The 24108-nt window shown below is 40.0% G+C and overlaps 1 protein-coding gene across 45 annotated transcripts in view; it reads left to right on the forward strand.

Annotated features, from left to right (window-relative positions):
• Positions 1-24108, forward strand: part of CDC14B (cell division cycle 14B) — a 92459-nt gene that overhangs the window by 30851 nt on the left and 37500 nt on the right. For 27 of the 45 annotated variants that reach the window (XR_011431726.1, XR_011431728.1, XR_011431727.1 and 24 more), the window contains 4 exons: positions 5732-5822; positions 6381-6456; positions 8886-8978; positions 20704-20780. Coding sequence is in view for 36 of the 45 variants with exons in the window: in XM_023627083.2 (XP_023482851.1) it covers positions 5732-5822; positions 6381-6456; positions 8886-8978; positions 20704-20780 (337 nt within the window). In the remaining 9 variants the exon portion in view is untranslated. Of the gene's footprint in view, positions 1-4247; positions 4472-5731; positions 5823-6380; positions 6457-8885; positions 8979-20703; positions 20781-24108 lie in introns of those variants that run through there. The other 18 variants (XR_011431735.1, XM_023627084.2, XM_023627079.2 and 15 more) reach the window with 10 other exon arrangements.

Here is a 24108-nt window from a genome sequence, read left to right on the forward strand (position 1 = left end):
TTTTTCATCTTTGGGGGGTTGGTGGTGTGTGATGTGAGATAAAGATCAAACTTCCTCTTCTCACCCCTGACACTAAGGACAACCAATTGTCCCCACACCATCTTGAGTATTCTTACTTTTCCCATTGATGTGTAATGCCACTTCTCTCGTATATGGTCTTTGTCTGGGCTTGTCTTTACCTTTTGTCTGTTATATCTGTGCCAATACTACACTGTCTAAATTATTCTAAGTTTTAAGATTTGGTAGGGCAAAGGCCCCTTCCTGTTTGTTTTCAAAACGGTCTCAGTTCTTCTTGGCCCTGTGATCTTCTAGATTGATTTTAGGATCAATTTGTCAGATTCCACAAAAAGCTCCCTTGAGATTTTGATAAGGATTGCATTTAGTTGGAGGAAAATTACCATCTTTTGATATTGAGTCTTCCTATTTATAAATCTGCTTTCTCTTTCCATATATCCATAGAGGATATACACATCTTTTTTTCCTATTATATTTCATAAGTGGGTTATTACAAGTATATAGAAAACTCTTGGTTTTTGTGTTAATCCTCTATATCCAGAAACTTTGCAAAAGTTTATTAGTTTATTTATTCTAATAGTTTGTCTCCAGATTCTCTTGTGTTTTGTAGGTAGACAATCATTGTGTACAAATAAGGACAGTTTTGTTTCTTCCTTTCCAATTCTTCTCTCTCATGACTTTTTCTTATTTTGGCTTCCGCTAGCACTTCAGTTATTACATTGTTAAACAGAAGTAACTGATAGTAGAAATTTTTTTATAAAGTTAAAGCATGAAGTATGATATTTGCAAGCGGTAGTTGGGAAATAATCTTTATCAGGTTTAGGAAGTTCTCTTTTAGCCGCCTCATTGTACAGAGAATTGGGAATGATTTGATTTTAATGACTCCTTTTTCTGTATTTAATGAGATAATTATGTTTCTTTCCTCTATAATCTACTCCATGATGATGGACTTTTGTATTTGACCCACTGGTAAGATTAATTTTATTTTCACATGCTATTGGCCAGTTGTATTTCTTTTCCTTTTTTTTTTTTTAGGATTTTATTTTTCCTTTTTCTCCCCAAAGCCCCCTGGTACATAGTTGTTTATTTTTAGTTGTGAGTCCTTCTAGTTGTGGCATGTGGGATGCCGCCTCAGCACGGCTTGATGAGCCGTGCCATGTCCAAGCCCAGGATCTGAACCGGGGAAACCCTGGGCCGCTGAAGCAAAGTGCGCGAACTTAACCACTTGGCCATTAGGCCCACTCCTTTTCTTAATTGACTATTCATAGCCTTTATAGATTTTATTTTCTATTGGTTGTTCTATAGCTGCGTGGATACTTTTTATCTGTTGAGATGATTAACTCTCTATTATATATTTTCCCCAAAGTTTGTTTTTCCCTTTATGGCTTGAGTTTTGTGTCATGCTTAAAAATCACCCTCCATGTTAAATTGTAAAATTATTCACTGTAATTTTTATAGTTATCTGACGGCTTTTAAAAAATTATGTTATCTAGTATTTGTTTTACATAGTATGTGAGATTGGAACCTCATTTTCTTTTCATACATGTAGACTTTTGTCCCTTATTAAGGCCTTCTTTGTTCCTGATTTGAAATAATCAGTTTTTTCATACACTGAGATTTCATACATGCCTGAGTCCATATTTGTATATTGCTGTGCTAAAATCATAATGTTTTAATTACTCTTGCTTTATATTAAGGCAAGTCTCTAAGGCAGGGACTTAAAGATCTCAGGCTTCAATCAAATTTGCCTGTGTTCAAATCCTAATTCTGCTACTTTACAACAGGCTTTGTGACTGCTCAGCTTAGTCACTTTTGCCTCTTTAAGGTTAGGTTTCCTTTCCTGGAAAATGTTGATAGTAGTAGGAGTATCTACCTCGTAATGAGATTAATACTCCTAATCTTTTCTATTAAAAAGTAGCTACTGTATTATCATTGCCACTTGACTCCTACATATATTTCTCAATTGGTTTTAGAACATACCCCTCTCTGTTTTATGATTATCCCCCAAATATCTAGTTGTTATGCAGGAAAACGTTTTCATCTAACAAATATTTATTAAAGGAAAAAGTAGCAATTTTGAGGCCTAAAACCCAAATTTGCAGACAAATTTGGTTGAAGGATGGATTTTGAATGTTTTTGTCAACATTTAAAATCATGAGATTTCATTTCCTTCTACTGTATCATATTAGTCAAAGAAGCAGGAGGGGTGACATTATGTGACAGATATATAGGTGAGAAGGTTTATCCTCTCAATCCTTCAATTTTCTGTTTTTGACAACAAACACATTAGAGGGAGGATACATGGGTTTACAATAGGATTATAAGTTTAATTATGAACCTTTAAGCAAGATGTTGTAAAGAGCCCTATATCTAGCTCCAGATTTCTAATAAATAGCTCTCATGCCAGCACTTTGGCTTCTGTAAGAAGTCTATTGCACTATTACTGTAACAATAAAATACGGAGAGTATATTGTGCAGAGATAATTGGACCTCAAAAATCAGTGATCTCCTCAGCCCCACGTAATACATGCGGTATGCCCTAGGGAATTGAATTCCAGGTTTGGACTTGGAGGGGAAACCTCTTCCCACTTCCATCTAGCTGATTCCAGTTTTATTTGGGTTTGTTAAAAGAAATTGGATTGCAAGCGATAGTAGAAACCAAAAGAGGTTATTAACCACTTACATTGTTTAAATGTGTGCAAAGGACATTTTCCAGGTTGCCTTATACTGTGCCTACTGTACACTTCATATCTTGAAGCGTTGGCTTTCGAAAAATGTTATTAGCCTGTAAGTTTACTTTTCAAAAGTGTCATAATTTTGAATAGGTAATATATGGTACAAAATTTGAAAGTGAGGAAAAGGCGTAAATCTCTTACCCTTCCGTACTTCCACACACCCAGTTCCCCTTGAAATGGCGTGCACTACCACCAGTTTCTTGTGAATGCTTCCGCAGATTTGCTGCGCTGCATTTCACACGCAGCCGTATACACGTGTGTCTGTGCCTTAGACACGGCACATGCAGATGCAGGGTTCGATTTCAGCCTTGGAGGCGCTGCCCGTTGCTCCGCGTGCGCCGGGGGAGGCCTCCTGAGCTGGCAGGGTGCGCCCGGCCACAGCCAGGCCACGGGGCGGACACAGCCGGGCCACAGTGCGGACACAGCACGGCCACAGCCAGGCCACGGGGCAGACACAGCCCGGCCACAGTGCGGACACAGCCCGGCCACAGCCGGGCCACAGTGCAGACACAACCGGGCCACCAAGCGGACACAGCCGGGCCACAGCCAGGCCACAGTGCGGACACAGCCGGGCCACAGCGCGGACACGGCACGGCCAGAGCCGGGCCACAGTGTGGACCCAACCGGGACACAGCCAGGCCACGGGGCGGACACAGCCGGGCCTCGGCTCGGCCCTGCGGTTTCTGCCGGTCTGGGGGAAAAACTGCACCTTGTAGTTTAATTTGCATTTTTGTTATTTTGCAATAACAAAGTTGGAGCTGGGCGTCTTCTTGCGGTGAATTTAAAATACTTTCAGTTTCTCTCCTGGCTCTGTTGTCTGTGGCCGGGAAGACCTTTCAAAGACGTGCGTCCCCGGCGCGGTCGGCTCGGCCTCGGCTCGGCCGCAGAAGGGCCTCCTCGCCGGGGCGTGCGCGGCCTCCGCTTCCGGGGCGGCCTCCGGGCGGGCGCTGCCGCGGTGCTGCTCCGTTCACGGGGAGCCTTGGGCAGGTTTTCAGGGATTATCCAAATGACGCTTTTCTGTAGGAAACTTGGAAAAATACCGGAGGGCGTGAGCGCGGTCACAATCGCAGCACCATTACGTGGGAGAAAACGGGGGCCGTGCTGATCTTGAGGGCTCCGCCGAAGACCGCGCTAGGCGCGCCGGCCGAGAAGGCACCGGCAGGGGTGTCGCCCTGGGGCGGGACGGCGGTGCCCCGCCCTCCCGGATCTGAGGGGCAGCCTCGGGCCTCTGCAGCCTCCGCCGCCTCGGGGCCAGGCTCACCTCTGACCCCTGAGCCGGGGCCGTGCCGCAGGCGCCCGCCGCGCTCCCCGCTCCGCACCCAGCGGGGGCCGGGCCGCGCCTCGGCCGACGGGCTGCTCCGCCCGCCCGCGCGGCGCCCCGGGGGCGGCGCCCGGCAGCTCCTCGCCGCCCGTCGGTCGGGGAGCCCTTCCGGCGCGGCGGCCGGGCTGTTCCGAGGCGCGCGTGCCTCTGGCCGCGGCGCGGGCGGGCGGGCGGGTGGGGTGCGCTCCCCGCCGCCGCCGGGGCGGGGCCGTCGGGGCGTCCTGAGCTCCGGGGCGGCGCCGCCCGCGTGGGCTCGCCCTTTAAACTCCGCCGCGAGCCGCGGGGTGTGGGCGGCGCCGCCTCTCGGCGGGCTGTCCCCAGCGCAGCCCGCCCTCCGGATGCCGCGGAGTCATGAGCCGGGAGGGCGCGGGGCCCCCCGTGGTGGCCGAGGTGATCCGAGGTGAGTGGGGGCTGCGGCGCCGTCTCCCGGGCGCGGGGGGCCTCCAGGACCACGGGCCCCGCGGGGAGGCTGGGACGCGTCCGCACGGACGTGCGCGGCGGGGACCCTCGGGTGCCCACCCCCTGGCCGGTAGGGGAGCGGAGCTCCGGACCTGCGGGAGCAAAACCCTGGGCCCTGAGCCTGGGGGTCAAGGGTCGCTTGCGGTTGGCAGGGAGTAAGCTGGGTCGTCACTGGGGTGTTTGTGGTTGCGAGACCACAAACATTTCTGGTTGAGGAGTTTACAAGGAAGTAAAGCAATTGCGTAAGTTGAATTGCAGACAAAAATTGTTCAAATTATCGTTTGGGGAAAGGATGCCAGCTGGCGTCCTTTCTTTCTTACTGTTTTAAAGGCTGTACTTGATTTTGCCGCAATTTCAGTGTAAGTGTCCCACCGGCACCGCTGGTGTTACTGCTCCTACTATGTACTGCGGATGACTGCTTCACCGAGGGTTTTAGGCAACTGGGCGGGGCGGGGCGGGGCGGGGGAGGAAGGGTGGAGCCTCTGAGCGTTGCTGCCCTTTCCCATTCTTGCCAAACCTCAGGGCAGCCTAACTGCGTACATGCAGCGCAAGTTCATCTCACACTGGGCATGCGGAAGCCTCTCATTGCTTTCCTTGTCATTAGTCTAAAAATCACTACAAAAGTAGTTACTCCAAATTAAAACAAGTAGTGATCCCTAAGAACAGTTGGATAAACATATGGTTTGTTTTGCTGTTTGTGTTCTGTAGCCGTATGTGTTAATTTTGAAGCAATTTCGATAGCGTTCTTTCTCTCCTATTTTTTTAAAAAATACATTTTCTTATTGAAATGTTTTTTTAGGATGTCTTGAAAACATAGTGGAACATAGTGAAAGTCATCTAGGTTGACGGCTAGCCATCAAATGCATGCTGCCATTTGCTGAAGTGTCTTAGTCCACAAACCTAAAGTTTTGTGATAAGAGCTTCCTCTGGAAGTCAAGCCATGTCTTTATGTGAAAAGTCACTTACCACTATTGAAACTTTAAGGTTAGAGGCAATTTCTCCTTTAAAAACAATTGCTTGCTTATTGTTACCCCCCAAAATAGCCAGAATATTTTGAAATTACCCAGTGGCAGCCTTACCTTCTGAAACATGAATGAAAAAAAAATAAAAAGTTGACTTTATCCGAGACGAGTTGCATCATGATATAGGAAATGTTTTTTAATAACCTTAAGGAAGGAACATTGCAATTTTTCCATTTCAGATCGCCTTTGTTTTGCCATTCTCTACAGCAGACCAAAGAGTTCATCAAATGTACATTATTTCAGCATAGATAATGAACTTGAATATGAGAAGTAAGTATTGCTTTTTAAACAATTACTAGTAACTTTTTTTATTTTGAAGAATCTAAAGGTATGTTTATAAATAGGATAGCCTTGGAAAATTAGGAATCTGTTGATTGATAATTGCAGGATTTTTTTTTTTAGCTTCTTGGTAATAAAATAGATCCTTAGGGAGAAAATCGAAATGAAAGAACCTTCCTAAATTTAACAGTTTGTATTTGAAATTCTAATAGTTTACAGTACAATGGAATACAAACTAGTGTACTAAGTAAGATCTTGTATTTTTGCCAGTGGAAAAATATGTGTGGAAAAGCATCTTTTTGATTCAGAGGTGTTTTCATAAGTTATTTGATGTTAGATTCAGGTGCTGTAGCGCTTGTCCTATTTTTTTAATAGGCATTGTTTACCAAAATACTTCTTTTACTAGTAAGGCAGTACCTTTAAATTGTATGACTGACAACAGTTTGGTGTATTCTTTCTTATCTTAATTTAATCTTTCAGCTCCAAAAAGGCATTTATTTTCAGAGCATCTAGAATATACATGTACTTTTTTGTTTTTCATTTTTAAAGCTTCTACGCAGATTTTGGACCACTCAATCTGGCAATGGTTTACAGATATTGTTGCAAGATAAATAAGAAATTAAAGGTAAAGTCTTTTTCATTTAAGATTTGACTTAAGTAATCATTGTTAGCTTGATCTTGGGAAGAGAAAAGTAAGGAAAACATATCTGTGTTTGAAAAGGAAATGTCCTGTTTTTCAGTGCAGTGGTGTTTGGGACATAACACATGGTTTTTGTTATAAAGTCATTAGTGTGCCTTTTTGTTTTCCAGAGTTTTGATTGAATGGTTTAAGTTTGGGTCTTTGGGTTGTGGTTTGGATTGGTAATGCTCAATTGCTTGGAAAGCCAAAGTAGAAGTTGGTGAACTTCTTACTGTTGGACCTAATGGAACTGACACCTGACGAGAGAACCTTCCCTTGCTTTGGTCATTGCTCTGCCTTCGATACGGAGTGCTGGCAAACTAATGAAGGACAACTCGCTCGTCTTACTTTCTCTCGTTCTGCCTTGAATCTGCCGTGATCATCTACTTGTGATTCTTCGCCTTGAGCCTTTACACGATGCTTGAGGAGCAGGGCAGGCAAGGGCAAGCGGCATACTTTGAGCCTGTATCACTGAGTTACAAAAGTGTGTTTCTGTTAGTTTGAACTTAGACCCCATTCGTTTTTGTAAAAAAACTTTGAATTATTCATCATACACAGTAAGAAGTGTTTATGTGCAGGTGGAAGTTCCAAATTAGTCACTGTAAATTCTCCAGGAGAAAATACTGGATTTGGGGACAGGTACTTTCTAAAAACACCTTTAGTCAATTGATTACTTACCAGACTACTACACAGAAGAAATAGAGTTTATTTTCAATTAAAAGTTAAATTATATTGAAAGCTTAGGGGTAAGGCAGATTTTTTTTCTTTGAGCATTGAACCTAAAACCCCACATCGTAAATGTTAGAAGCACCTGTCAGATGAGTTACTAATGTGTAAAATGGAAGCTGTAGCATCGCTGTTTCTTTTTGCATTATGTGTGTATTCATTACGGAGTTGTGTAGAGATGGTGACTCTTCTGTCTGGATTTTATTTCTCTCTTGAATAAGAATATAAGCATTTATAGCCTTGTATGTTTATCACCCACCCCGACTCCCTGTACTCTTTTTTCCGGTTGCCAGTGGCAGGTCCTTTGTTTATACAGGGCTAGGAAGCTAAAAATAATTCCCTCTCCCCCGACTTGTGTTCCTTTGCTTTAATTTTGAAAGATTATTTTTTCCCCCATACTCAACCATCTATGAACTTTTATCCTTTGGGTCAACCAGGAATGTATTGTGCCTTTTTAATTTTTTTAAAACTTTTTATCATTTACTAGAACAACTTGCATAGTGTTGACTATCTAGTTTGATTGAAACATTACTGCTACTCAATGAGTAGTGCTAAAAGTGTGTTGGGAGTTTGAATTGAGTGTCTTGTGCTTGTGTTGCCCTGTGGCTGGTTGGATTTTGTTTTCTTTTTTGAAAAGTCAACTTGGATCTCTTACTCCATGTAAGCAACTAAAGGAAAATAGGTACACATTCATAATTGAGTCACAGAAGGCAAGGAACACGTGCTTATTGACCTGAACGCCGCTTGTTCTTAACCCTTGCCCAGATCCATTTCGCCTCGCGTTAATGAAGCACAGGTGAGGAAGTGCTAACTGATCTTGTGTCCCTTTGATTTTTAAATTCCATACCCTTTTGATTTTTACCTTTTTATTGAGGTATAATGTCCATACAGATGTTGAGTGTACAGCTCAATGCATTTTCACAAACTGAATATAGTGGGCTAATCATCTTGATCGTTAGATCCAGAACAGAGCGTTAGCAGCCCCACACCAGCCTCACCCCACCCCCACCCCCCCCATTCACTATCCTGATTTGTAACAGAACGGATTATTTTTGCCTGTTTTTATATACCCTTTTAATTTAAAGGTTTGGGGAATAGATTTTTTAAAAGTTTTTTTTATGTTTCCTTTTTCTCCCCAAAGCCCCCTGGTACATAGTTGTATATTTTTAGTTGTGGGTCCTTCTAGTGGCATGTGGGACGCCAGTTCAGCATGGCCTGACCAGCGGTGCCATGTCCGCGCCCGGGATTCGACCTAGTAAAACTCTGAGCCGCTGCAGCAGTGTGTGTGAACTCAACCACTCGGCCATGTGCCGGCCCCCAATAGATTTTTTTAAAAAATCAAACAGTAGAATAAAGGAAAGAAGAGGTCCCCCCTTTCCAGCCTCTTGTGTTCTTTCAGAGGCAGTCTATACTTGAAGCAGGTATCTGTTCGTATCTCCTTCCTCCTCTTTTTTTGTACGTTCATTCTAATCCAAGGATAAGTCTTTTTTGGGAAGGTCCATGGTGTTTTTTGGTATCAGAGTTTAAAGATCTCGCTGTTATGAATGCTTATACATTGTGAGATTTGGAATTAATGTCCATCACAACATAAAATTTTAGAAAGCTTCAAATTAAAAAGAAAATACTAACAGCTGTTTATCTTTATGCAGTCCATTACAATGATAAGGAAAAAAATTATTCATTTTACTGGCTCTGATGAGAGAAAACAAGCAAATGCTGCTTTCCTTGTTGGATGTTATATGGTAAGTATTTAACTACCTTTTCCTAATGTGTTGGTGAAAATACATACGACAGTGATACTTTAAATTTGCAGTTGGAATTTTGAAATTACTTTCTTTCCAAAAAGAGCATGTTTTGCTTTTAAAGAATTGACCAAGTGGGGATGGCTTTGCGTACGTGGTGGGAGGGAGGATATATAGGAGATCTCTGTACCTTCTACTCAGTTTTGCTGTTCTGAACTAAAACTCTTCTTCAAAAGTCTGTTTTTAAAAAATTAACCACGTCTTAGTGAAAACCTTTTTATGCATTATGGCACTTAAGGTTAGAAAATAATGCCCTCAAAGGTGCGTTTTTATTAACTCATGATCCATTTCATGAAGTTGTGAAAGTGGAGTCAGGACCAATAATTGAATTTTTTTTTAGAAAAACATCAAAGGGCATCACATGAGGTAAGAGTGCTTTTTCATTTGAGTACAGGCAATTTTTTCCCAACTAATGTGTGATTCTAAGGTCATCTCCATTCTCATCAAAACATCTAGCAGGAGGACATGGCCTGTTAGTATTGTAGGAAAATAGTAACATGCTATGTGGATCACATATGACACTGAGTGTCTATTTGGGTCATGGAAAGTGTGCTTTGAAATAGCCAGGACTTAAACAAGAATTATGAATTTCATTTATTTGTAAATATCATGGAAGATCTTTGTTTTTTTAGAGCCAAATTTTATCCAGCGCCTCCTGCATTCATCTGCAGGAGCATCTTAGCAACAGTTTTTCCTGAGTAAGCTAAGAGCTCTCCAGAGGAGTGTCCTTCCTCTTTTCAGTGGTGTGGAAGCTAGCTGCTCCAGTCAATGGAGAGGGAGAGTAATTGGATGTTTCTACTACTCCTGCCCACCATAAGTGTAATAGTTACACTCCTGGATTAAAAAAGGATTGTCTTGGGACTTCTTTAGATAAGTTCTTTCTTCCCCTAACTTGCCATTTGCTTCTGTCATGCTTTCTTCCTTTTTAAAATTACTTTCTGGTATATAGTTTGATAATCTAGAATTTACAATGATTAGACCAAAAGTTGGTTGCACTAGTTGAAATTGCACCTCAAAATCTAAGAATTTCCTTTTCTGTGTTTGTCATTGACAACAGTGATTAAGGCCTTTTTTGGTTTCGTTTTCCTACCTGTGCTCACAACAGTAGTTGAGAGAAATGTTTCTGAGGTAACTTTAAGTTTAATATCATCTCTGAGTGTATGAAACACAGGTTATTGATTATGCCTATTAAAATTTGATGTTTTAAGCTTACTCAGATGTGATGTTTTTGTTTGTTTGTCTCCATCTCTCCTATTGTTTATTATGCTTAATGGCAAAAATCTTTAGGAAAAAAGAAGAGCCTGTGTAACCGGGGCATTTGGTCCCACTACTTGGCCAGTCACTGTGGAGAGGAACACCATGGATTAGAGTAAATCGTGACAGCTTTATAGAAAAAAGGACACAGCCACAGTTCTTGAGGCTCATAAAGTATTAAAGGGAACCCTGAGAAATGGCCCTTGGTGGGCCAGCAGAAGTCTTTACACTGCTGAGGAGAAAGTCTGGGGACTGAAGCAGTTCCATTTAGGAGAGCGTGCTGCTGAGTAGAACACACAAAGCTCCTCATGGGTACTTTTGGGTCAGTTGTGTGTGTGTCTCTGGTTAGATGATAGATTCCCAAGATGGTGGGATCTTGAGGAGCCAGACGTGGTGACTTCAGGAAGTGTGAAGAAACCCTCAGAGGGTGGCTGAGGGCGTCGTGGGAACCGAAGGTTGTCTTGAAACAAAACACTTTGATAATTTTATAAATAAGAAATCTCTCTTTTAAACAGAGATTTAAAGGCTCTTGCTTTTGTTGCTGTTTTTTTTACTGCTAGTGCAAAAGCAATAAGTCCCTGGCAATTTATTGATAATGTGTTGGCATATTTGTTCCCAGTTTGGTGTGGCCTTTTGACTTTATGATTGTATTTTGGCATGCAAAAGTTTATTTTTGTACAGTTGGCATATTTTAGATTTAGAGCTCCTTCCAGGATTTTATGCTCCCAGGTTATCGCTGATTTGATTGGTTAGGAAAGTGCCAGGTAAGCAGTTTTGGACGCTCACTTGAGTTCATTCCTCTGCTCAGTTAGAAGCCAGCTTGGCAGGATGGTTACAGCTCTTGGCTGTAGCAAAAGTCTTTTCAGCCATGACTGGCTGGCTAAAGTAGGAGCTTGGAGTGGTGATGACACTAGGTGAGGAAAAAAGAGAAAAACCTTCTAAGAAAAGGAAGTTTATTAGTAGTAGCAAAGGAGTATCAAGATAGAATATGGATGCCTCAAAAGATTATACATCAAAGTAAGTGAAGTTTTGCTCTGGTTGTAGTCTGTTGAATTCTCTGATTAAAGATTTGTAGAGATGAGTGAGGAGAATTCCCTAAAAATTGATCTCCAGGCTTGATAACCTTTTCTGGAGTTGCTGAGGAATTTTGGAGATAGTAAGGCTTGGAGGGTACTCTCGTAATGTTAAGATAAAAACGAGAAATCTGGAGGAAGAATTCTTACAAAGGAAGTATTCCAAATGGACTGACTTTATCTATTTCTGTTCTTTTAAACTCTAGGTCTCTGAAAGGAATCATGCTCCATTCATCCTTGTGTACACAAAAGGACCTAATAGGGAGTGTGGAGGGGGCGTGAGAATAAAGTGTTAATACTTCCATTTGTTTTTTTATCTTAAAGAAAAGGTTAGGCTTTACAAATATTTAAAATGCTCAAATACTTAAAGTAGGATTGACATGCCTGTACTCGTTTTATCCTTTTGTCATATGGTCAGGCGCCATGCGTGGGTTGACTATTGATTTGTCTTCAGTGTATTTCCAAGTATTGCTCTATATTGCTCTAGGAAATGGATTACCAAATATCTGAAATGGTGGAATTTTTGCTAACAAATACGGGTGAGGCTGAAAATCTGTTGTACCACTCACTGTGGAAGAGTTGAAGAACATAAAAGATAACTGCAAGTTTTTCTTTCACAAAAAAGTAAACCATATCATTTTAGGAAATGATAAGTTTGCTGCCTTGTTCTGTGGTAAGTTAGCGACTGTTACCTAGCCAGGTTTTGCAGTGGTGGTACTTAACCTGTCATTTCAAGTAAAGGTGAAAATTTTAAGTGGAAAAGTAAGTACTTTTCAAAACAAATTTATGATTAAGAGAACATTTCAAAAGTAAAAATTAGAAACTTTGTTTTGTTGTAAAAAATGGTGTCACTTATAAAACCTATATTTACACCCTTGAGAAATTTAAAAAATTTTCCTTTTTCAAAAAAAAATATGCTCTTCTATTTATAGAAGCAGGACCTGTGCATATGTATGTGTGTTTATTTACACACAGACATACACTGTAGGTTTTAGGTTCACCAGGACAGCTTATCACCTGCGTTTTTCAGTCAGTGATCTTTCCTTCCATTTTGGTACAGGCTTTATCATCTTTGTACCAGATTATATTCATATTTCTCCAATTGATCCAAAACATCCAAACCAGTGTCTAGTCCAGGACCGTATATTGCATGTGGTGGTTGTGCCCTTAGTCTCTCTCACACGTGATCCCTTTTTGCTAACCCTGATTTAGAAGAGGCCAGACCTACTATCTTGTTCCACTTTTTGAATTTCTCTGGTTTCTTCCTTGTGGTATCTTTTAACTTGTGTCTCCATTCTCTGTATTTCTTGTGAGCTGGAAGTTATATCTAAAGGCTTGTGCATTAGTGGTGTATGTTGCATCACATCAGAATACATGGAATATCTAAATTACCATTAATGATGCTAAAAATGACCACTGGGTTAGGTGCTAACCATTGACTCCCTTCAGTGCGTGGTTTTCTCCTTATGACTTACAGTATTCTGTGCAGGGTTATTTTTGGAACTACTTGTATATTCATTTCCCCATCAACCGTTCATCTAGTGTTTTAAACAACAATTGATAGTATTTGCCTGAGTCAATCATTTTATTAGAGTTTTGGCTTATCAGTTTTCTAATTATTTCATTTATCCTTCATTTTTTTGTTTTTTTAAACATTTTATTTTATTTTTTCTCCCCAAAGCCCCCCCAGTACATAGTTGTATATTCTTCATTGTGGGTCCTTCTAGTTGTGGCATGTGGGAGGCTGCCTCAGTGTGGTTTAATGAGCAGCGCCATGTCCGCGCCCAGGATTCGAACCAATGAAACACTGGGCCGCCTGCAGCGGAGCCCGCGAACTTAACCACTCAGCCGCGGGGCCAGCCCCTCATTCATCCTTCATTTATTAGCTGGCTGGCTTTTATGGGAGTTGAACTTCCCCTCATCCACTTGGGGCTCTTTGGTTACCCTGCAACTAAATTTCCTACCGAAAAGGTAGTAGAATGAGTAGTCATTTCCCTTTAATTACCATTTTTCAAAATAAAGTGATATATTCATAGCTACAAAACAAAATTTTATAACCTGCTTTAAAATCGTCTAAACAAAGTTTCAGTGGGTTTTGAACTCATTTGCTAAACATTTTTAAAATTTGCAGCCCTTTCCATTAGTTTTTAACAACATCTGATTAGCATTTGGGAAGTTGGAAATTTACTACCCAAATGTACATCATTGCTAGATGGGATTAAAAAATGAGTGTAATCATTCCTGCAGTTGCACTTGCATATCATGGTAAAATATCGTTTTTAGTTACTGCACCCATTAAAATCAGGAATTGAAATAGCTGAACTTACAACTGAGCTTTTAAATCGAGATTTTTAAAGAATGAAGCATATCAATGACCTTCACTGTTAAATTGATTAATATTGTAGTAATCAGAGGTTTTTTTAAGCATAGTTACGATACATAATAATTGATTTTAGAAATAATTATCACTGTCTTTTTTCCTTTTAATTTTTTATGTGTGTATTTTATAGTGGAGGCGGTGTATATTACACTAGTAGGTGCAAGCATTCATTTCTAGTTGCAGAAGCGTTATTTGGAAGAGGCCATTGTGTAGTGGATGAAGTTTAGTTTTCAGTTCAGACTGAGCTTTTAATTTCCATTTAGGTAGAGTATGTGGAATAAATTAAGCAGTCACTAAATGTCATTCTCTTTAATTTTCCTGCTTCTGTCTTTCATTATTACTCCTTAAATCTGCTTTTATATTGAAAAACAAGAAAATTACCGTTCTGTCTTACTGGTTTATCAACTTGGGTTATATCTTGCTGCCCCAGCATTTGTATTTTCTTGCAGAGGTACAGTATTCAGCTCTTCCTAAGGTTAAATGTACTTTTGAAGGCTAGCCTGGGAAATTAAACGTCCTTTCTAACATTTTTCTGTGGTTAAAGCATTCTGATGTAAAATAAATGATACAAGCCAACTGTTGGTATATAGCTTGCAAATTTGTGTTCCTCTAATGCTTAATAGATTACTTTGGTAGAGCTAAATGATATCTCTTCAAAATTTATCCCTTATTTTTTATTTTTAAGCAATTTTTATAGCCTGAGAATGGCTTACCTTCTGAACATTTATATTGAAACGTATGATACCTTCCAATATAACATTTAATAGATAACATTTATATATGTTATATTAATATATAACATATAATATATAACATTTATATTGGAAGGTATGATTCTAGGGATATATTAATTCAGCATCTGTGAGTAGAATCCTAAATTGCATTGAATTTGAGATTGCTTCAGTGGTTATGATAAGAGCTCAGGGACTTAATTTGTTATTTAATGATGATCTTCTGAACCTGTGGTACACTTTTTAAAAAACTGATTTAATTATTTGGACCCAGAGAATGCTGGATTAAACTGGCTACAGGGTGAAGAGATCAGATGAGAAATTAAGACAAGGGGAACAGAGGGGAGAGGACCTGGAAGCAGTTGGTAAGATTTCAGTTCAGCAAACACAGTCTAGACGTGCAACAGAGACCAGAGGACAAAACCAAGTAAGGTAGCCAAAGTCTTTGTAAACACTCCTCCCTGGGCACACACCCTTCCTGGGTGTCTGTGAAAGGCAGGGTGGACAGCACTGGGCAGCTGGAAATAGCAGCCAGGTGCCAGGTAGCAGGAGGTGTGTGGGTGCTACAGAAAGGGGATGTCACAGGCCCCCAGCTGGACTTGGCCCTGCCCTGGGAAAAGCCCTGAGGGAGAGGCTGCTGGCGAATTCACCCCAGCTTTACCTCCCTTTCACCCTAGTGACCTGACTGATATTTCAGCTGCCTGTGATACTTGCTCGTTGGTATTAACTTTAGGAAAGAGTAAAGAGAAATGGCCCTCTGGCCATTTATGATCTTTGATCGCAGGTCTGTTAACCTCTCTGGAATTTTGGATCCCATCCTTATTTCAGTACTTGCTTTAGCTAGTTGGTTTCTTGTCCATAAATGAGGCCTTAGCAGTAGGCCCTCTTCCATCAATAACAAGCAGTGTGATGTTGGATGAGCATTCAACACCACAGGTTGGAAAGTTGTAGCCTTGACAGCTTTATGTAACTCACGAAGTATTTATAAATAGTAGTTTGTTTGTTTTTGCCAGTGTTTAAAAATTAGGAGATTTCATTTAAAAAAATCAAGACTTTTGCTTTGTCTTAAAAAAATGTCTCTCCCCTTCACATATCATATGTCTGTGTGCACGTATACCCAGGGCCAGTTCGTTCACCTCTGTCCACTATCTGCCTTGGTAGAGAGGAGCTTGCCACTCTGGACTTCCACTTATCAACCTCTACTATATAGATAAATAAAAGTAATATGACAAGTTAAAACCACTGAAATACATGGCCATCTGACTTTTTAAAAAGTGATTTAGGATTTTTTTAAATTAGTATTTGTACAGGAGCTGTGAAAATGATTTTATCTTATTTACTTACTTTATCATATAAAATTGTTTATTATGTATAGTTTTTGTTCTGCTCACCTTTTTTATTCAGCAGTTGGATTTTTACGCATACTTCCAACTGGCATTGATTCTTGAACATTCAATGTTGGTCTGAAGGGAGAGACTTTTTAAAAAAAAAAATCAGTCAAGTTCTTGGCATAGGAAAGACTGTGTCATCTAGCTGATGTGAAAATAGTTAAATACTGGAAACATTGTGACATTTCTGCATGAAGAATATTTGAAAATAGTTTACTTGTTTATCAGGCTGCCACATTTGTTGTGGGATTGAAATACCTTCTTATTCTTAACTCTTAGATATGATGACTTGTGTAATGTTTTGGGTTTTTGAACTGTACCAAAGGCTGAATACATAGATTAAGTTTCAAAATGTTCTGTATAACAATAGAAATAAGAAGCACGTGTCTAAATAATTGGGTTTTATTATTTGAGACCAGGATTGTTGGGATTCAAACTGTAGATGATCTCTGATCTTTTTGTTTCAGTCCACTAATTCATCCGTTGCTCAGCTAGCTGCTCCTAGATTTTGAAACATAGATCAGTAATCCAAGGTCAGAGATTTCACAGGGGCTAGGGCAGGCAGATGGTAATTTAAAAAATGGGGTACTGGAAGCCCTAGAAATGGCTGCAGTGTTGTTAGTAAAAAGAACTTTGTACTGTGACATTGAAAAGCACTACTGACTTCTCAAGTGTTTTCTGCCCCAGTATTTCCTTCTTCCTGCGAGATTTGCTGTTCGCTACTTCACAGAGACTCCTTACCCTGGGGAGAGATGAGGACAGGCTCTCTTTACTCATGTTTCCTAAGCCCTGGGGCCTCCTTACCTTTACGTCTCTGCACTTATCACCTGGTTTTTTATTTATTCACTTTTAACAAACTTCTGAAATGATCATTTCCTTACTCACTGTTTATTGTGCTACTGTATTATCTCTTGCTGCCTTACAATTACCCCAACACTTAGTGACTTCAAACAACAGTTAATATTCCCTCAAAGGGTTTCTGTGGAAGGTATCAGGAGTGGCTAACTGGGGGGCTCTGCTTTTGGCTCCACGTGGGCTGCAGTCATCTGAAGACTTTCCTGGGGCTGAGATGGCCCATTCACATGCCTGGCAAGTTAGTGCTGGTAGTTGGCAAGAGGCCTCAGTTCCGTACCACCTGGGTCCCTGAGGGCCCTCACAAAATGACAGCTTGATTCACTTGGAGTGAGGAGTCCAAGAGAAAGCCAGGAGGAAGCCAAGTCTTTAATGAGCTAGCCTCAGAAGTCACACTCTGCCATGACTGCCATATCCTGTTGTTTACACAAGGGTGCCCTATTCATCATGGGAGGGGACCACAAGAGGGTGGAAATATCAAGAGATGAGCATTAGTGGGGCTGTCTTGGAAGCCAGCTACCACAGCTGTTTAATATCTCTCTTGTTCATCATTTGTTGTTTCCTATTTTTAGATGGCAGTGTGGAATTAGAGTGGCCATTCTATATACATAGCTTCTCAGGAAAGAATTTGAGAAGCACCTAAGCTTCCAAACTGCCAGGAACACAGTGATGGATCATAAAATTGTACTGATTTAGAGTTTACTAATTTAGAATTTCTGTTAGTATGGGAGCCATTTATAGGATTCTTTGTAAGTAACAGATTAGAATAATTTCATTTGGGAAGTTGTTTTGACTGGGGAAGATGAATGGGTATAAAATTGAAAATTATAGATTGTTAGCAAGTATCTCTTTGATAGTTGTGTGTCTTGGTCCTTTTGGGCTGCTGTAACAAAATACCAGAGACTAGGAGGCTTATAAACAGCAGAAATTCATTTCTCACAGTTCTGGAGGCTGAAAGTCTGAGAGCCGGGTGATGGAGAGGTCTGGTGAGGGCTGTCACATGGTGGAAGGGGCTAGAGATCTCTCTGGACCCTCTTTTACAAGACACTAATCCCATTCATGAGAGCTCCACCCTTACAGCTAACCACCTCCCGAAGGCTTCATCTGATACTGCCATCACCATTTGGGGGTTAGTATTTCCATATGTGAGTTTTGGGTGGGATACAAATGTTCAGACCGTAGCATTAAGTAAATAGACTTATTCTAAACCTATAAATTTCCTTCAACTTGTCTCATTACCTAATAGTATCTATTTATGTACAAGCATTTCCCAACTGGATTTAAAAATTACATTTTTTAAAAGTTCATCACTAGGAATTTAGGTTTTGTTCCTCCATAAGAAAAAATGTTACACTATTCTTGTGTTCTTTGAATTGAACTTGTGTTCCAAGGCTAACCCACAATTATTTCATGTATTAGAGACTATTTTTGTTTCGAAAGTCAGAAGGAAATAATACCATTGCAATTTTAGTAATTAAAAAACCAAAGAACTGCAATCTTGAGTAGAAGGAATTATCTTTAGTCTGGTGCTTAAGGAAAAATTTATATAATTTGAGAGAAAGTTTAGGGAGAATCTAAAAGAGGTCTCTGGGGTTCATTTAATTAATTAATTTAAATTATGTACATATACACAAATGAATCACACCCTTTTTCACGCTCTTTGGCCTCAAGGGGAGTTTTGATTTGGTTTTGTCTTTTTGGTTTTAGGGATATTGGGGCAGGGTCTGCTAGGAAATCCTAAAATAGAATGGAGAAAAGACAAGACTTTATGATGCTATCTAGTAAGTCTTAGAAGGGAAAGAGCATGTTGGAGACTAGAAGAGAATGAAGACATTTGGGGGGAAAAAAGGGGGCTGGATTTGAAAAATTTTTAATTTTTCGTGCTTAATGCATATAAGTGTAGAGTAAGAATGTATAGACAAATATAATGTGTTGAGTGAGACAATGGATGACCTTTTTTGGTTAATTCGTGACAAATTACAGTGTTCTATGAGTCAGTAATATTGTACTTGAAAATTTGTTTGATCCTAGGTAACAAAGCTTTCCTTTAATCTTGGAATTGATTATTCTTTGTTTTACCTTTTGTGGGTTTGTATGCTGGTATAGATAAATAAATGTTAGAAAAAGATTCTGTATATTTAATTATAGTTTTGTATTCTTTTTGGAGTAAATGGGATGAAATCGTATTGAGAAACAGGCTAGACAGTGGGAAAAATTTTCATAAATTTCCATTTATAAGTCTTAAAACAGAAAATTGAAAAAATGTCCTCTGGAAGCTGAGTCAACTGCTTTGACTAGTTTTAGGATATGTCCTTCTAAGTTTCAGAGATCCTTGCTGGATCTTTCATTTTTATAATTTCTCTTAATTCAATGATATTTTAATATTTACATCAACTTTTTATTAATTATTTAAAATTTTCCTTACTATTATAAGTAGATTTTTGTTGTTAGGGCTGTTGAATTGATTCCGACTTCTAGCGACCCTGTGTACAACAGAGTGGAACCTTGCCTAGTCTTTTTGCACTATCCTCTCACCTTCTTGTACTACATCAGGCCATGCTTCGCTGCTATTCATAGGGTTTTCATGGCCAGTTTTTTCAGAAGTGGGTAGCTAGATCTTTCTTCCTACTCCGTCTTAGTCTGGAAGCTCTGCTGAAGCCTGTCCACCATGGGTGACCCTGCTGGTGTTTGAAATCTGGGTGGCGTAGCTTTCAGCATCACAGAAACACATGGCCACCACAGTGTGATAACCAACAGATGGGTGGTATGGTTCCCTGACTGGGAAATGAACCGGGCTGCAGCGGTGGGAGTGCTGAATCTTAACCACTAGACCACCAGGGCTGGCATAAGATTTAAAGTCAGTGAATTAGCATTGAATCAGAGTCCACATATAATGTATGAACCAGGAGTTACAATGAAATAGAGGACATGGGTCTTCACTTCAGAATGCTCACAATTTGGTTGAGGAAATAATTCATATATATAATATTAAGTAATGGAGACAAAAAGTTTGTGACTAACTTTTTTAGTGATTTCTTTTTGTTAGTCATAATTTAAAGTGTATTAGCCCAAAGTAGGCTTTAGAATTGATTTTGGTGATATTTGCCAAATCTGATGCTTGTGGCCTCTCCCCAACCCCTGCATGTGTGAGTTGAAATGCCCTGCCCTGTAGAAGGATTCTGAGTTGGACAAAGACTTGTGCCTTCAGATAGAATGAACAGGTTACTTGAGAGAAGGAGGAGGAGGAGAGAATGAGACTAGTAAAATGCTTCTGCAACACTAGAAATGAAAAGACAGTGGAACAACATCTATAAACTGTGGAGAGAAAGGACTGCAGACCAAAAATCGTATACATAGTCACTAAGTGTCAGGGCAGAAAACAAACTTTTGGAAATGCAAGGAATACCAACTATGGACCTGAAATGCTGAAGAATCTACTTGAAGTATTCTTCCAGCTGAAAATTGAAGCATACATAGTTCTGAAGATAAAAGAAGCAAATGAGAATAGGAAGTAAATGCAGTTTTATGGGGAACCTGTACAGTATTATAAGTAGTTAAATCTAAATGGATAGAGTTAATCAAAATCTTTGTTCTGCTCTGTCCCTCTCGACCCGTCCCCCAACCCCGTCCCCCCAGACTTCTTTACCGTCATTTCAGTGGTTGAAGGAGATGAGGTTGCAGCATGTGCTCCGTCTAACATTCTTATGTAGAAAATCTCTTTAAAATGCTATACTTGTTACCACAAAACCGTTGTTGTGAAAAGTTGTTGATCAGCACTCCTTTTGCAAGCAACAGAAACCAGACCAGTGACAACAGATTGAAACAAAAAGGAATTCACTGACGGGATGCTGGGGACTCAGAGCATCCTTTGGAAGGCTGGAGAACCAGGCTCAGTTGACTGGCTAGAAATTGTACAAACCTTCACAATGACAGCACTATATCTTCATTTAGAAGTAAATTGCCTTTTTCTTCTCTTTTCAAATGTAGGTTATATATTTGGGGAGAACACCGGAAGAAGCATATAGAATATTAATGTTTGGAGATACATCCTATATTCCTTTCAGGTAAATATAAGAATGATATGGTAGATTCATTTAATCAGGCCCTTGCCAGAAATATCTTGGTGTAGTTGTTTCTGAAAAAAGAAGACCTGGTAAATAGTCATTTTAGGGTGGGTTCAAGTAACATCATAGATCTAGGTTACTTGTCTGTCTTGTGTATCGTTGGATGTTTAGCAGCATCCCTGGCCTCTGCCCTCTAGATGCCAGTAGCACCTCCATGCCCACAGAGTTAATTGTGAAAACCAAAAATGTCTCCAGACATTGCCAGATGTCCCCGGTGGTGGCAGTAGTGTGACAGTGGTCAGTCGCTCCTGCACGAGAACCAGTGCTCTGAAATCAGATGAGAAGCCTGGAGTTGGGAAACTCTAAACTACCACTGAGAGTTTGGGTCCTGAGGAGTTAAGAAATAAGTTTTCCCAATAATCAGTGATTTTCTGGGCAAAGGTGAACCCCTTTTTTCTAGAGGCACCGCCAGCAGAGATAGAGTGAATGAAGTTGCTAATGTAGCACCACTCCTTGAAAAACTAAACGGCTGTGTCATAAAGGTGGTAGATACGTAAGGTCTTCCCTAAATGGCTAACATCCTCGTCCTCATCTCAAACTTACCACGTGATTGTGTTGAAGATATTTTGAAAAAACTTTTTTTTTTTAAAGTCAAATGAAGTTCTAAAAGTTTCCCTACCTGTTTCTGAAAATACTTGATTTAGCTATATAATCTAAATACCTGTATAGTGCTTAATGGGTAATAAATGTGTGAAATAATTTTACTCGTTGCATACTGTATTGGTAATTTCAAATATTGCGTTATTCTTCCACTCACAAATTAGTTAATAGTTTTAGGATTATTGCATATCCCTTGAATGCCTGAAGGTTATGCATCTGACCTCATTGTGGACTAGCTTTGGGGTGGGTCTTCCTAACCTTAGGCAGAATCTCCTTAAAGAACCACATCAGACCGTCCATGGACTTATTCCATGAAATACAGATTTGTTAGGACAGACTGCAGAGTTCAGTTATATTTTGCACTGGAGACTGTGTGTTAGTGATTTAGCAAATTAGAAGAATTGCTTTGACCTCAGTATCAGCCCCTTTCTTCTTAGCTCATGGATCATCTTAAGTATTCTGTTATTTGAGGTGGGTAGGATGAAGTTTCTAAAGTGTGGTGTTCTCCACTTTCTTTCTTTCTTTTTTTTTTTAACTTCTTTTTTTTTCCACTTTCTTTCTCAACCTGTAATATAACAGCTACCACGTACTTCCTTTAGAAGAAATGCTCGTATTGTGTTCCCTGAGTCACAGGCACGTTACTATACAGTGACAGTTTTGTTCCACAGAACTCTTATGTTGGCACTCCTTTATAATAGTGCCATTCTTAAAGATTATAATACAAGGTCCTGAAATAGGATGAAGCTCACACACTTCACATAATCCACGTAAGGATGCATGGAACACTGTTGATGGAAAAGAGATTTTGTGTAAATTTAAATACAGGGGCTAAAATTATTGGTGTCTGGCACTGAGAAATAAAGTTAGTTACTTCTGGTCCCAGGAGCAAAAGTCAGTAATTCTGTAGAAAACAGGACTTAGCTAGAAACAGTTCAGGTTTGTGAAATTTGAAATCTCTTCAGTTGTGGTTGCCGGCTACTTGGTTTATCTAAAGCACTGTTTCTCCAAGTGTGGCCGATGAACTCAAGCTGGTCTGTGATAAGTACAGGAATCGACAGGAAGATTTTAGAAACTTTTATTGTAATTTAATAGAGTATTTTTATGTCTGTGGAATCAAATAATAGAATATTTGAGCTTGTATTTTATGTAGTTTTTCCTTCCATTTTTCTAATATAAGATTATTGCATTACTTTGAGTATGTAATGGTACAATATTATTGTATTTTACAAAAGTATTGACCTATGACAGATTTAAAAATCTGGTGCCGGCCCCATGGCCTAGTAGTTAAGTTTGGCACGTGCCGCTTTGGTGGCCCTGGTTCAGCTCCCAGGTGCAGACCTATACCACTCATCGCTAGCCATGCTGTGGTGGCAACTCACGTACAAAATAGAGGAAGATTGGCACAGATGTGAGCTCAAGGCCAATTTTCCCCAGCAAAAAACGAACAAACAAAAAAACACCTGGTGCTTCACCACATTTTACTATAGAAATGTATACCACATTTACATTTTCTATAGAACTGACTAATTAGAAAGTAGGCCCATCAGAATTAATAAAGCCTGGTAATATTTTGAAAGAAATTACATTGTTGTCTTTTATCCATGCCACTTCAAGTGCATAGAATAAATATAATTGCTAACAAAGTATTGTTAACGAGGGATTGTGCATGCATAGCATTTGTGTACATTTAATAACCTCTTTTTATGCTCCATAGCAATATTTAATCAACTTAGATATAATTCTTCAGCCACTGAGTTTAAATATGTATGTATACATATGTATATGATTTCTTAATGAATTATATTAGATATTTCTCTGCCTCTCTAAGTGAAAAAATAGTGTAAGCTGTAGTTCAGTGTTTTCCGAATGCCTTAGGATCCTTGTTATGAAGAACATGTGCTGCTTTGGTATTCCTGTAGTACTCGTTTGCTTCTTAGTTGGTTTTTTTGTCTCTGCTCTCTGTGTTCTTGAAGAATAGTACTGCATAGCTGTTAATATCTTGGCCGTTGACCTCAGGCAGTTGGGAGTTGGACTCTCAGCTCTGCCACTCATGGCTCTATGGTTCTTTCTGAGTGTGAGCCTTAGTTTCCTAGTCTGTAAACGGGAACAGTAGTAGTATCTTCCTAATGGAGTTGTGAGGATTAAGTAACATCCTGCGTATAAACCTTGGAGTGGTGCCTAGTCCTGAGCTAACATTTGTTGAACATTCAAAATCTTTTCTTTTTTTAAACTGATGTATAGCTTACATACAGTTACAAGACCTGCTAATATTATGTGTATAGCACAGTAAACTTCAGTGTGTGTATATGTAACTACTATTCAAGGTACAGAACGTTGCCAGCACCCCTGAAGAGTCCCTTCCACCCCTTTTCAGTCAGTGACTGCCGCTACGACTTCCACCACCAGCAGTTAGTTTTTCTACCTCTGAACTTCATATCCGTGGAATCATCCAGTATGCAGTCTTGGAGAGCTGGGACCCAGCTTTTTAAATACATACTGTCTGTGAGATTTATCCATGCGCGCTGCCAGGTGTTGGTAGTTCATCCTATTTTTATCGCTTACGTAGCATTCTATTCTATGAATATACCACGTTTTGTTTGCCCATTGTCCTTTTGAGGGACACTGGGGTTATTTGCAGTTTTTAACTATTAAAAATACAAGCTACTGT

Source organism: Equus caballus, chromosome 23, assembly GCF_041296265.1.
Source record: "Equus caballus isolate H_3958 breed thoroughbred chromosome 23, TB-T2T, whole genome shotgun sequence".
Taxonomy (NCBI): Eukaryota; Metazoa; Chordata; class Mammalia; order Perissodactyla; family Equidae; genus Equus; species Equus caballus.